Source organism: Anolis sagrei, chromosome 3 (genome assembly GCF_037176765.1).
Source record: "Anolis sagrei isolate rAnoSag1 chromosome 3, rAnoSag1.mat, whole genome shotgun sequence".
Classification (NCBI taxonomy): domain Eukaryota; kingdom Metazoa; phylum Chordata; class Lepidosauria; order Squamata; family Dactyloidae; genus Anolis; species Anolis sagrei.
Window position 1 is genome coordinate 230,449,201 of NC_090023.1, and position 14,396 is coordinate 230,463,596.

General features: G+C 34.9%; 1 protein-coding gene across 2 annotated transcripts in view; it reads left to right on the forward strand.

The window, feature by feature from the left end:
• CLSTN2 (calsyntenin 2) overlaps nucleotides 1-13,538 on the forward strand; it is a 416,131-nt gene extending 402,593 nt beyond the window's left edge. For both annotated transcript variants that reach the window (XM_060767908.2, XM_060767910.2), the window contains 2 exons: nucleotides 986-1,170; nucleotides 3,667-13,538. In XM_060767908.2, coding sequence (XP_060623891.2) covers nucleotides 986-1,170; nucleotides 3,667-3,873 — 392 coding nt within the window. In that variant the 3' untranslated portion in view covers nucleotides 3,874-13,538. The remainder of the gene's footprint in view (nucleotides 1-985; nucleotides 1,171-3,666) is intronic.
• The last annotated feature ends 858 nt before the right edge of the window (nucleotides 13,539-14,396 follow it).

A 14,396-nucleotide genomic window follows, 5' to 3' on the forward strand; every position in this document is an offset into this window, starting at 1 on the left:
TTGGCAGAGAAGGCCAAAGACTTTGTAAAACTATGATACCCATGGTTCCATACCATTGAGCAATGGCAATTGAAGTGGTGGCCTAACTGCATTCATTCTACAGTGCAGAGGTGCCTTAAGGCATTGAAGCAACTGGCCACCATTGCATGACAACTTGCTCCACTCTGTTGTCATCTATGCGTGCAGTGTGTATGTCTGATGGGACTGTACAGCTGTGTTTCTGCAGACTCCCTCTATCTCAATGGTTAAGCCATTAATGCAGATGTTACGTATGAGTAAATTTGACATGGACCAACTCATGATGTTAGAATGTGTGGCAGGCTTGCTTGTGCACAGCTTCAAAATATCATTGAGGAGAGAAGAACTGTGCTGGGAGGAAGTCCTTTTCTAAAAAGAAAGATTCAATATGTACCTTCATATACACGTAGAAGTGCATTGGTTTTCACCCACTCACCCTATGGAACGAAATACTTCAAGGAAATGTTGGGAATAGTGTTGTCAATTGTTTTTATTTTTGTTCTTACTGGCATGGATTACAAAAACAGAAATAGTTGCAATAAGACAATGCATGCACTAAAGATTAAAAACCATTGTTTAAGTTACATACAATCAACCTTCCTTATCCACACATTCTGCAACCACATATTCAACCACCCATGGCTTCAAAATATACATTTCTAAAAGTCCAAAAACAAAGTTTGACTTTGCATTTTATACAAAGAACACAAATTCTTTACTCATTGTATATAAAGAGATTTGAGTGTCTATGGATATTGATATCCATATGGATCCCTGTAACCAAACTCCTGCAGATACCAAGTGCCCACTGTACTGTCGACATTGCTGTAACGAGTATAGAATCATAGATACCCATGGTTCCATACCATTGAGCAATGGCAGCTTGAAAAACATGAATGAACATCAGCATGTGTATCAAGAACATACAAAGGATATATTATATTACTTTGTTTTTATTTATTTCCAGCACTTCCAAGTGTGGCTACTATTGTCATAGTAACCTGTGTCAGTATCTTAGTCTTTATCATAGTTCTGGGGGTATATAGAATTCGAACAGCTTTCCATCATGGCACAAAAGAAAATGAAAGCAATAAAGAAAATGAAATGGATTGGGATGATTCAGCTCTGACCATCACTGTCAATCCCATGGAAGTAAGTTGCAGAGTATAATTGCTTTTACTTGTGTTTGATGTGGCATTTTCAGTGGTGATTTATATAAGAAGTTCCTCTCCAGTATTCATTCAATGAACGAGAAACAAGTGAAAGTTAATTCCTGAACTTGGAATGGTTGGACATAGTGTTCTATGAGTACAGGTGTGCATAAATATGCATTCTATGCAGTTGGAAACTTTGAATAATCATGGCTCCAGTTCTCATGAAGTACTTATATGTGTAAAACAATGTATTACATTTTTATTGATTTGAAATATTTATGTCCTATCCTTTAGAGGAAAGCTCCAAGGACAGCTTATAGACAGTTGATTTGACAATGAAACAAAATGAAGTGGGAGGAGTTGGAAAATTAAGCTAAACAACAGCTAAGTTCTAGTATGATTAAAATATGTGTAGTGACTTTTCTGCTCCTTCATTGACCAGAACAGTAAGATTTGGAAAGCTGGAAAGATAGATGACCTCTGGTTTATTCCAAACTATCTTTCCTTCCCACATCCCCACCCCCTTTTTAAGAGAAGGTTGTATAAAAAGAGAAGGTGCAGTCATGTTACATGGAAATGGAGTGTGTATAAGTATGAACACCAACAGAAACTAAATGTGAGCAGGATATTGTAATGTTGAAACAATAATAATAATAATAATAATAATAATAATAATAATAAAAGAAAAATAACAGAAAAAAGATTTGGAAAGCTGGAGAGAGGAGCTCTCAGTGACAGATAGGCCCAAGTTGACATATATCTGTTCCCTGTTCCACCTCCATCCCATACAAAACTCAATATGCACAGGAAAAAAGTTGTATGGGAGTCTTTTTATACCTTCTATGGAACACAGGGACATCAATGTTTGAGATGGCACTTATACCGATATCCTATTCCAAGAATGGCTTGGAATATTGCCATTTACAATGGTTTTCCGTATACTGAATTGCATAAGAATTAGGTTAAAATTGCTCTCACCAGTAAAATTGATATTAGAAGAAGTATCAAAAATACATTAAAATAAAATAAACTATTTGATTACTTTTGTTAGGTATAGGGTGTCCCTCTTTATTGATATTGAATTATAGTAGTAGTGATGATTGAAAGGATGTTAACTTGAAACTTGGTATTTTTTTTTATGTTAAGATAGATTTTACTTCTTTCCAAGAATCCATCGGCAGCCTGCTCAAATCTTTCTATCTGTGTTTTCTTTGATGGGCACATACAAAGCAGACCATAAAAATCTACTGTACTTTAGGCTCATGTCTTATTTCCCCTCAATGGTATTAATCCTTCCCATTTCCTCTGACTTAAGGCATAGTGGCTGGAAAGAGAAGTTGTATATCTTGAACAACCAACTGTTAGAGTTGTTGTACAAAGGAAGGTTTCACAATACATCTGTTATCTTTCTTTCACTGTCAAAGGAAAATATTTCTTAGATTGAGCAAAAGAAAAAATTAAAATACCCTAATCTTATAATATCTGGGTTTTTTAAAAAATAAGTCTGGAAGAGCATCTTATACTTTGTATACTAATACATTTTTATATTACAAGCTAGAATGTTATGACAATAATGATAGCAATTGTGATTTTCACTATAAAATAATACATTTTCTCTCAATTAAATATTGATGGATGACATTTAGTTTGATTGATTTATAATAATTATAATAATAATAATCTTTATTTATACCCCACCACCATCTCCCCCAACAGGGACTCAAAGTGGCTTACATGGGGCCAAGCCCGAACAACAAATCACAGTACAAAAATACAAATTGCAGTAAAATAAACAACATAACAATAAAGTATAAAACATCAAAGCATATAAACAATATAAACAAAACATAGAAACCAAACATAATGACAGAGAGCTGGCCACATGTACATAAAATGATTTAAAAACTCAGGGTGAGATAAAGGGGCAGAACTGTTTGTAAGGAAGAACTCAGAGAGAGACAGAGAAATAAACAAACCTTCGTACAAGGGGCGGGGGGAGGAGGTAAATCCTGGGACAAGAACGTTGAGGGAGCAATAGCATAAAATAATGTGACTACTCTCCGAAAGTGCAACGGCAGAGCCAGGTCTTCAGACTCTTTTTAAAGGTTTCTAACATAGGGGCTTTCCTAATATCTCCGGGCAATGAGTTCCAGAGTCTTATTAATGATAATTTAAATGGATCCTGTAAAGAAGAAAGCACATTATTATTATTGAGTTGCACCTCTCTTATCTTTTGTTGGCCACTGTCATCCTTCAGCTTTTCTCTTTTTCCTCTTGGAGATTGGTACTGTTGGTTTATTGCTATTCTTACATTATGGCTTTATGTTGCAATATTTGAAGAAAGAATTAATGCAAGCAAATCAATTAGTATCTGCCTTGTCTTTTAAAATCACAGTACTAGATTTTCTAGAAACATCCTTACTTTTTGTTTAGCTTTTAGTGGTAAATTTTAAGGGTTTCTAAAGATCTTTTTGTGTGTTTCTGCATATTCTAGAAACATGAAGAACCTCGCAATGTGGAAGAAGAAAGTGAGGAGGAGGAAGAGGAATTAGAAGATGATGAAGAAGACACAACTAGTGCAGAGTCAGATGAGAGTGAGGAGGAAGAGGAAGAGGAAGAAGCCATTGGAAATAAAGAAAGTAAACGGAATGTAACCAGGCAAGATCAGCTGGAGTGGGATGATTCAACACTACCCTACTAGAAATCCTTAGTTCTATTGATCCTTTTGTATACACCAATACTATGTATTTCTGAGTCAATCCTACTGAGTCAATCCCATCTTGGATCTATGAATTAATTGACAGGATTAAACTCCCTATTGACTACAATAGTAGAACTACATTGCCTGAATATGATGTAGTTGTATCAAAACTGCTCCAGATTCCTTTCCTAGTGTATCAGTAATGGCACCTGGTAAAGCACAGGGTACAACCATTAATGTGTCACCAGTAATAACACCAGCCTGATGTCATGTATTCTTGACCACTTCTCCACTTCCATGATATTCCATTATTCTCTAAACATGAATATGCAAATGGCCTGTTTACTTCAGGAGAAAGTCTGGTTTGCCTTTAAGGATATAATTTCTGAAAGTCCAATTTTGATTTGATTCTCAGTTTAAGAACCTAATCTTCAGAAGCAGACAAAGATTTTTGTGCAACTCATCGCAAGGAGGAAATTAACTTGTTTCTTTTCCACTTTTCCACTTTGTCTTTAATTGTCTTTCACAGAAAAATCCTACTACTTTAAACTGTGTGTTTTTTCTATGTGTATGTAGGACTGGATAATCTATTTCCCTTTTAATATTGAAGCCTTGAAGGGAAAAAAGTCTTGCCCTGTTCACCTACTGAAACTCAACTAATGCCATGTAAAATCCCATGAACTGAAACCTTTGCTTGTGATTATTTTACTTCATCCTCTGTCACATAGATAAAGCAACTTTATCTCTAGTGAAAAATAGGCTTAAGCTGGAATGGCTAAGACCTATGCTTCTGATCTTTGTAGAAAATCTGAGTAACTTGAATTGGAAATCATTACCTTGTTTGAGTATCTTATAGTAGTGGCACTAATACCATAGCTGGAATCAGCTGGGATTTAGACAAGTACTGTTCTCTCTAAACTTCAAACAACTTCACAAAAGTTTCCTTCTGCATGTAAGAAAGATGCCTCATTTAATTATTGCAATTGAGTATATTCAGTTTTCTGCCAAAAAAAAAATGTTTTTAGAGCCAAGAATGAAATGCTACAGGTGAAAGTCATTATGCCACTTTCTTCTAAAACATATACTTAAAAAATAATAAAAAAGCTTTGCCTGGATTTTTTTTAAAAAAATACCACACAAATATAGGAGATTTTGAAACACACAACTTAAAAGTCAAACCAAGTAAGTGTAGTGTGAAAAATGTAGTTTATAATAGAAAATAGTTTTGCATTTCCTCCTAAACAGTGTATTCTATATGTTGATAAGATCCTGGCAGGTCTGTGTGGTTTGTTGTATTATTTTTCTAAATATTTCTATAGCTCTACAGTTAAATAAATGCAAAATAGTTTAGTACTTGATGCTGTGCATGTTTTAAATATATAGAAACCATGTCATTTGCTGCAGAAGCATTTTTGTGGTTTGTTATTTATGATTTCATATTTCTCCTGAATAATTTTTACTTTGGTTATTTTTTCTTATCTATGTTTTAGAAATGTGCCATTTCATTATCCTGTGCCAAGGAAATCTCATTGTATTACCAATCCAATTACACAGTTGTCTGTGGGTTTGCACGGGAAAAGATTCCTCTCATATATATTTCGCATTAGGCATGTATGTTAGTCCTGTTCCAGGCAATGCGAAGGTGAGTGAACTCTGGAAGCACAGTTAAGACAGTTTACAGTTTAGAGTATTTGGCTCTGTACGGCTATTAGGCCTACAAAAAAGGCGAAAACCTAAAGTAATAACAAAAGATAAAGCAAAGGTCAAACAGTCCTACCAGTGTTAAACCAGACAAGAATGAGCCAGAGTCAGAGAGCAATCCAGAATCCAAAACCAGTCAAATTCAAACAACAACTAGACAAATCCTGCAAGGTCAAAAACAGTCCAAGGTCAGGTACTGGCAGATAAAACCCAAAGACATACAAGAACATGTTACAAGAACTAGGGCTTATTTCACACACTGTGCACAGTAGTTTGACTTAGGCAGAATTGAGACTTATGACTGAATTCCTGAACCTAGAAGTGCCTAAGAAAATCTCTCTGAGCCTTTGCATCATTAGGACAGTTGCTACATACTTTGAGCAGGATCATATTAGATGATTTCTTCTATGCTACATGCTGTTCAGTTAAAGCAGACACAAGGCAAAATATGTATATGTTGGTGAGAGATCCATCCTTTTTCTTGATAACTCATGTCCTACCATTTAATTACTGCTATATTAGAAGATATCTATATTTTATCTGCACAGTGAGCTAGAATATGTTTTGTTTTCTTTTGCAAATTTCTATGAAGCCCCTATATTAAGAATGTAAACATATTCACAGATTTCTTTTAAAAGAAAAGACACAACAAAGCATTCCCCAGAGGCCCCTTCCACACAGCTGAATAAAATCCCACATTTTTTCTGCTTTGAACTGGGATATATGGAAGTGTGGATTCAGATAACCCAATTCAAAGTAGATATTGTGAGATATTCTGAGTTATATGGCTGTGTGGAAGGGCCCTCAGTTGTTGCAGCTTTCAATTTGGCTCATTTTTACAAAATAAAAAAAATAGATTTTGTATTCAAAAATTGTGTTTTCTGCAAAAGAAACATTTTTGCACTAGATGATTTACTGTGGAAAAAATATCAGTTGTATAAAAACAGATTGTGAAGATTTTGATGAAAATAACTAAATACCTCCTCCAAAGTTTAATTAGAAAAACATTTACTTAAAATTGCACAGAAATTTGTAATTTCTTTAAACAGGAAAGAACTTTTGAAAGTATTTTTATTGCTTGTGAGAATGAAATAAGGAAAAAAATTGTGTGACTACCAAATATCAATTATATTTAAGCACAGCAGCCAATTGGTTTTCCACCATGTGTTATTATAGGTTCTGCCAAGACATACAACCTGCCTTGTGGCTAACATACTGGTTTACAATATGATGTAATTTGAGAATTACTATAAGAGATAGGCAATGGGCAACAAAAACTAACATAAGTGAGGGTCTGCTTTGGGTCTCATATTGCTAGAAAAATGTGATATAATAAGTAACATGAATAAAGTAACTCTTACTCTTCAATGCAGTTGCTGTTTCAAAATAAACTAGAGGAGCTGTGTTGTTGTTGTTGTTGTTGTTGTTTTGGAAACTTACATAGCTCAGGATAATGTGTAGGTGATTTACCTATGCAAGATCAGTCATAGGCCTCACATTAGTATTCTGGGGAGAATTTTATGTGAATAAATCAGGAAAATCTCTGGACTTCAAAGAACAGCTTTGAGAAAGTATTCCTTTATCAAAGCTGATGCTTCAGGGTATTATCCAATAGTTAATTTGCTCTTCTTCTGAAGTTACATGCTATCTGGCACCGACCCTAATGGTCAGGTCACTATAACATAGATAGAGATGGAAAACCAGTGACACAGTCCATTTGGGCCACAGATTGAAAAATTTCCCTACCCTATACCAAAAGCAGCAGCCATTGAAATTGAAATGACATTCTATAGCATTCCACCTACAGACAATTTTTCCAGCTATCCCATATCTTGGCAGAGCTGGGTGTGGGGAAATTGGTGCCATCATTTGTTTGGTTTGCTTTGAAATCTTTGTAAGCATTGGCAGAAATGTCCTTTTTAGATAAGTGTCATGAAGGACATCAGGCAGGTATCAATGCATAACATAGTTTTGATTATGCATGCATCTGTCAAATGTAGATCTTTTAGCAGGCCAGCTAGCTGACAAAAACAAGCAAAGAAGTCATCTAGATGATGTGATCATACTGAGGAAGAATGACAAGCTGAATTTTGTGTCACCAAGTGCAAAGATTGCATGCTTCAGGAATAAGAGAATGATCAGAGAAGGAGAGACACTTGAAGTAGAAAGATTTATGGCAGCTCCATAATTAATACTGTTTGCTAACACATGGTTCCAGATTTAGTTCTGTTAATTAATGTGCTGGTATATAGTTTCAATTTAGGATTCCAAGGTTCAAAGCCTACAAGCACAGAGGTTTCCACATAACCCCTAGCCTAACAGTGAACAATGGGTATTTTCTGACAGTGAGTCAGAAGGACAATACGTGCATTTATTTTATTAGTCATTTAGTTTAAATTATTGTTTTTATCAATATTGGTCAGGTTTTTTGGGACTTGCATCTTCATAAGTGGGACTCATGTCTACAGGAAATTGAATCAGGCAGCTTTGCAGTGTCCATATTCAGCAAGGGGCTGCTGTTAGTTACCATGTAGAGGGGAGGCAGCAAAGTGACTGTTGAATATGGGGACCAATGGACAACAGGAAATGATGGAAACTGGAACCAATGCACAATGGAGCTGATGTGTTTTGAGACCTAATAGAAAAGGGACAAATACCCCAGGGGGCTCAATGATTATCAAACATTCCTGATGTGCCTCTAGATATCAGCTAGCGAATCCCAATTTGCATTTGTAAAGCTTCTGCTTTGTCCACTTCGTGGCACTCTACTTGGTGATCAGATATGCATCACCAAAATTCACTGAAAGGGTTCCCTAGTGCCTCTGCTATGTAACCAATTGTGTTATGTAACTTGGCTATGACAAAGGCTCCTAGACTTTGATTCTAAAAAATATGTTTGTAAGGCTGTTTAATAGTTTGAGCATCATTCTTGAGAAGAGGAGCAAAGCTTAGAAAAAGAAACATACCAAGATTATTGAATTAATGCTATTTATTTGATTTTATATCCCACCCATAATTAGGGAGATATGCAATCAGCTACAGAATTATAATATATTGTTTTATTAACTGATGTTATTTATTCTGCCATATAGATATAAATATATATTCACATACCAAATGAATTTAACTGCTGTAAATGTTTCTAATAAGGAAATGTTTTGGATATCAGGAAGGATTGTATTTTCCTATTATGGGAAAATGTCTAGGTGACACAATATGGATTATCAAGCCTTGGATTCATAAAGCAAGATATGAACAAGTCTTTTATATGTAAGTCTATTGTATTACGATCAATAAGGTCTAGAAGTCTCAAATTATTGAAAGATTACTATTTTATTGCAATTGAGAAAATATGGTTCTAATATTGGTAATGTCAGAATAAGCTAGAACATTTTACCACCTTCAGACCATGATTCAATATTATGTTCTGCAGCTAGTAGCCATAATTATCTGATTCAGTTATGGGAAGCTTCCACTGCAAAAGAAGAAGTAAAAGAACTGCATACTTAAGCAAAAGAATCATTCACATGTCAGTTTAATAAGCTATGATCCTCTGAACTAGTCCTGCATGTAGGTGCTGATTAGATTAATTATATATGTATGTGACTTGAAAATAACAATATATGGCTCAAAGCACAATTTAGTTTTTATACACTCAATTTTCAGCAGTCTTGTTTAAGGAAAAGGAACCAAGTGCAGTAAATCTTGATGCCTATCACATGATTAACATCCCAATTTTTGTGATTAATGTTTGCTCTGCCTTTGTGAGTTGCTATTTCTTCCCCTGTAGTGTTCTGTGTGCTGTTTTTCAGCTTCCTTGCTCGAATGCTTCTCTACTGGCAACAGATGGCATATATTCCTTGGACAGGAATAAAGGTGTCATAGCTATTTGAAATGTGTCATATGAAGTGTAACTAGATTTTCCCCTCCTCTGCCAGTAACACAGTAGAGGAAAACTTGGTTATTTTATGTGCCTGAAAAATGTGGGAGTTAGAATTTTGTCATGATCAACATATAAATACCATTGTGGCAAACAACAAGGTACTTTTCAAGTAAGTGCGTATCCCAGTTTCATTAAGCACATTCATTTGAAACTTTTCTCATAAAGACAAAGCAAGTGAGTCCATTTATATAGTTAAGAAATTATCTTTGAGGAGGCTGTAAAAAAGCAGATGAATGCATATGAAATTATCTGTTCATTTTACCACGAATATGAGTCGGGGGTGCGGGAATTATGCTTTCTCTGTAAGCAACATTTAAATCCGGCTAAAGTCAGGAAAATAGTCTCATATAGATTATCAAATCAAGTCTTAATGCTATTCTTTTGTCCACTTTAATTGGATTTTCTTCAGAGTATATTTAACAAGATCAAATACACTTCAGAAAATAAAAAGCAACCAGGAAATGATTAACAGTTGTATTGATCCTGCCTAAAAGGCAAACATCAGATATCATAGTTTCATTTGTTTGTGTATGTGTGTGTGTGGGGGGGTGTTTTTTCCATTTTGTGTCAGTGAGTTGTAGATACCCCGCTGTTCACTAAATTGATATCCTGACATTTTCAGGACTCTAGTTGCTATTTGGTGCTGCCACCTAGCCCTAGTAGGGGGTTCAATTGATTGTTTTTAGTAGTAATTTCCTTGGGCACTAATTGCTTACTTGAACAGTTGTTACAATGCTATGGCAAATGAGATGGAAATACCAGTAATACTGATTCTGTAGTACTTTACATTAGCTACTATTCAACTAATATCTGGTCATGAAAAGAACTCAGAGTTGCTAATAGTTATGTATTGTGCAGTTAGGATTTTTGCTATTATTTATTTCAAAAATACCACTTATTTCTGAATATATAGGATTAGGATATAACAATGGTCCCCTCAGTCCATAAATTTATATTCATCCTTGTTCTAAATGTACACTTTGACTCGTATGCTTTGGCACTACACTTGGCATGGTTAATTTACTTTCAAGTTTAAATCCCTTACCAGGCAAGCAAATTTAGAATGATTTCTCATGCTGTTACCCTTGAAATCTATATTAATCTTCATTGCTTCATTTATTCCTAATCTAAGTATGGAAGAGAAAAAGGATATGAGTATAAATTCTTCTGTCACCATTGCCTTTTTGAGACTGAATGTGATGGATTCAGTACAGGACAATAAAAGATGAATGTTCCAATCTTCTACATAGTTAGAATAAACTAAATGTGTTGAAATATCAGTATATGATCAGACTCATTGATTTATGATCATGCTCAATACAGGCGATGGAAGTGGAATAATACAGTAGTGAACATCTGAAGACAGTGGAGCAGTGGCAACGGTATGACCATGGATAATAATACTTCTTGTCAGCCAGATATATGACTTTTAATTCACTATGCTTAATTCATTCAAGTCACATGCAAGTTATGGTAGGCTCCAGACTGTTTTTACCAGTTCTGTTCAGAACATTACTGCTGGTAGCATAGATGTGGACAATTTTCACTGATTTTCCCTTCTGATCTGCAGTCTTCAGTACTACCGCCCTCACTGGTCCAGATGGTACACAAGTTTCTGGAACAGATTTTTTTTTTTTGGTGTGGGGGAAGATGCTGGTGAGGATACAGGTGGGAAAGGAGACTATTATCATCTCATCTGTGTATACTGGTAGTTCTCTTATAGTTTTGTAACAGAATAAATAATTCACAACACTGTGTGAGGCTCAAGCACTTATCCTGTTATTTTCAAATAAATTTAAAAGAACTTTTCCCATAACCTCTTGAAATACCTAATGACTATTTTATTAATAATTTATTATAATTTAAAATTTTGGATGATGATGATGATGATGAATTTATTACCTCCCTCTCCATGTGGCTCAAGGAAGGATACAACATCATTAAAACAAGAGATAAAACACTATTAAAATACATACAAGGTACACAGAGTTAAATTACAAGTTAAAATCCACAAATGAAATGCAGATTAAAATTCACAACCTAAAATTGACTGCCAGAATAGATGTATCTTAAATATTATATGTCATCTGTTTAGTTTCCAAAATAGCCAAATTCCCATTGGAGCAATGAGTATGCTACAACTATGAATAAAAATTATATGTAGGCCAACAGAAACATAATAGTTTGGACATGAATAACACCAATACCCAGTATTCAACTATTAAATGCCTAACAAAATACATAGTTTAATTTCATTAAATATGTGTTGCCTGTAACATATGACAACCCCATGAATTTCACTGGATTCACAATACTCCGAGATGATTTTGTAAGTTCCTATCTACCACAAATGAGCAGATGCCCGGGGAGTCCCTTGCTATGACCAGTAACTACTTATACCAGAATGGGAATCACATGGCCTCTGGGATGTTGGATTGCCATCCCAACAGTCCTGGAAAGCAAAGCCAAGAGTGAGAAATACTGTCAGTTAGAGTTTAGCAACATCTGAAGAACCATATATCCATACCCCTGACCTATACTCTGAAGTGAGGCTTATGAAAATCTCAAAATTGGGACAGGTTTCAGACGAAATCATACATTTCATATACCTTGATCCCATGAAAGCTAGAGCTTAGTAGACCAATACTATTACTTTTGAAGTATGCCCAGAAATCTTTGAAGTCAATGAATGAGTAAGGGAGGTCATTCCCACCGACATCTGTGTAATCTGGCTGTTATAGTCTAAAATGTCTGAAAATTGTTCCTCAGAAACCCTGTAAAAATGGATTTTCAACAACCTACACACTAAACACTAGCATTTTTGAAGTAGTAAAGAAGAACTGAGGTTTATTCTGTTATGTGAATATATGTATGTGGAAGGTTTACTGTCGCAAGAGAGCAGGTAGGAAATATGAAAGTGGAAGAAACTGGGCACTGCATGTTGATTAGATGAAACACAAGTTACAGAAAAAAATAATATATATCATTAAACTATTAGATGGTGCAGGGGACAATGTACAGAACCATTTTTCATTATGAATGCATGTGTGCCACTGTCTATGTAACAGTATACAAACATTTAATGCACAAAAGTTAATGCACTTCTGGGAACTCTATGGCTACACATTCAATGCCGTAACATGCAAAGTTGGTTTTTAATATTTGTTGGACTTTTAGGAGTTCATTAGTCTCAAAACTCAGAAACATCAAACACAGCTAATTTGGTTAAATTAGGTGTGCTCTGGATCAAATCCAACATGAATAGTTCAAAACGATTAAATGGTTAAGATGGTGCGCTTAATATTCCTGAAATTTTAGTTATTGAAACTCATTATGTTCGTAGGGTGGCATGAAACATATGGAGCATTTTTCATGGCATTCTCACTCTGGTGATGTATGAAATTAACAGTTCTATCAACGCTATGACATGCGAATATGATAAGTGTTCTGAAATAACAGTACAGAACAACCTTGTCTTCTTTATGTTTAATCTTTGACAATACAAAAGTTAAGGTGTTGTCAATGAATTAAAATAGGAAGTGCAAAGTTGATGACAGCTATGTATTTAGTGTGGGATGTAATTCTTCACTAACTTTGTTCTTAAAGGAAACAGCAAGGATTTTTAGCAATTTTCTTCTCGATTCGAGAAAGTTGACAAAAATGGCACGGTTTGAGAGACTCCTTGTTGTAGAGAAGTGCCTTTCAATCCAATTGTGATGACACTATCCAAGGTTTTATTTTTTAGGAGCGGCTGGCAGAAAGATTTATTTAGAAGTTTATCACTGCCTTCCTTTAAGACTGAGAACATCTTGTCTAAACTCCCACAGTGGATTTCCATGTCAGAGTTGGAATTCACACCCTGGTCTTCCAGAGACCTAGCCAAGCACTCAAACTACCACACTACAGTGGCATGTGCATACTTATCATGCAAACATTGGTACAGTTTTGGATCCAGAAAATAATAATTTTGTGTGTGCAGAAAATGCACTTTTTTGCACAGAAAACAATGTTTTCTTTGCTGCATAGATGCAGAAAATGCTGCTTTCTTTGAAAAAAAATGAGGGTTTTGTACATAGGTCATAATCTGTAAAGATTCTCAACAGTACAAGTTTCAGGGTTTATTAACTATGGGGGATACATTTCATACTTTTTTCCCCTAAATATTCTTTCCATCTCTGTTATCCTTTCCTGAAAATACTGTGGCAGAGATAGAAGGTGATGGTAGGATGGTAGTTGTCTTTTCTATTGTACTATTGTTTATGCACAAAGCCATATGGATTATGGATATTTAAATTGACTAATATTTCACAGATGCCGATGTAGATATGATTGCTGAATTCTTTTCTATGAGAGCAAAGAACAAAAATAACTTCAGGTATTTAAAATACCTTTATGACAGATGCATGGAGTTATTCAGTAGTTTTAGTAGCTGGCCCAGGTACCTTTTGAGTATGTATAATTATAGCATGTTTCCAAACTTTCTATAATTCAAGATGTTTCAAGTTTTTATATGTAATTTAAACCAGTTTAGGTCTGTTTTTCTCCAGGTATTGTGACATCAAACTGAAGAGGGAATTGATGCTATCTAAGTCACATAACTTTAAATTATTTAATACAGATTGTTTATTAACCCTGTGTGCATTCCTATTTTTTATTCAAAATTGGTATGGCTGGGAAGTAGGAGGATGTAAAGTAGTCTTAACACATAATGGAAGATCAACTAATGATAAATTCTTCCCTTTGAACAAGAACTTTACTTTGTTCTACTCTATTGCTTTTTTAGTGAAGAACATAGAGTTATAATTTATAGGGCTTGTTTCTATCTTTCTCAGGACTAAGCTTTCACTGCCTCAAATCATATATTTAGCTGACTAGTGGA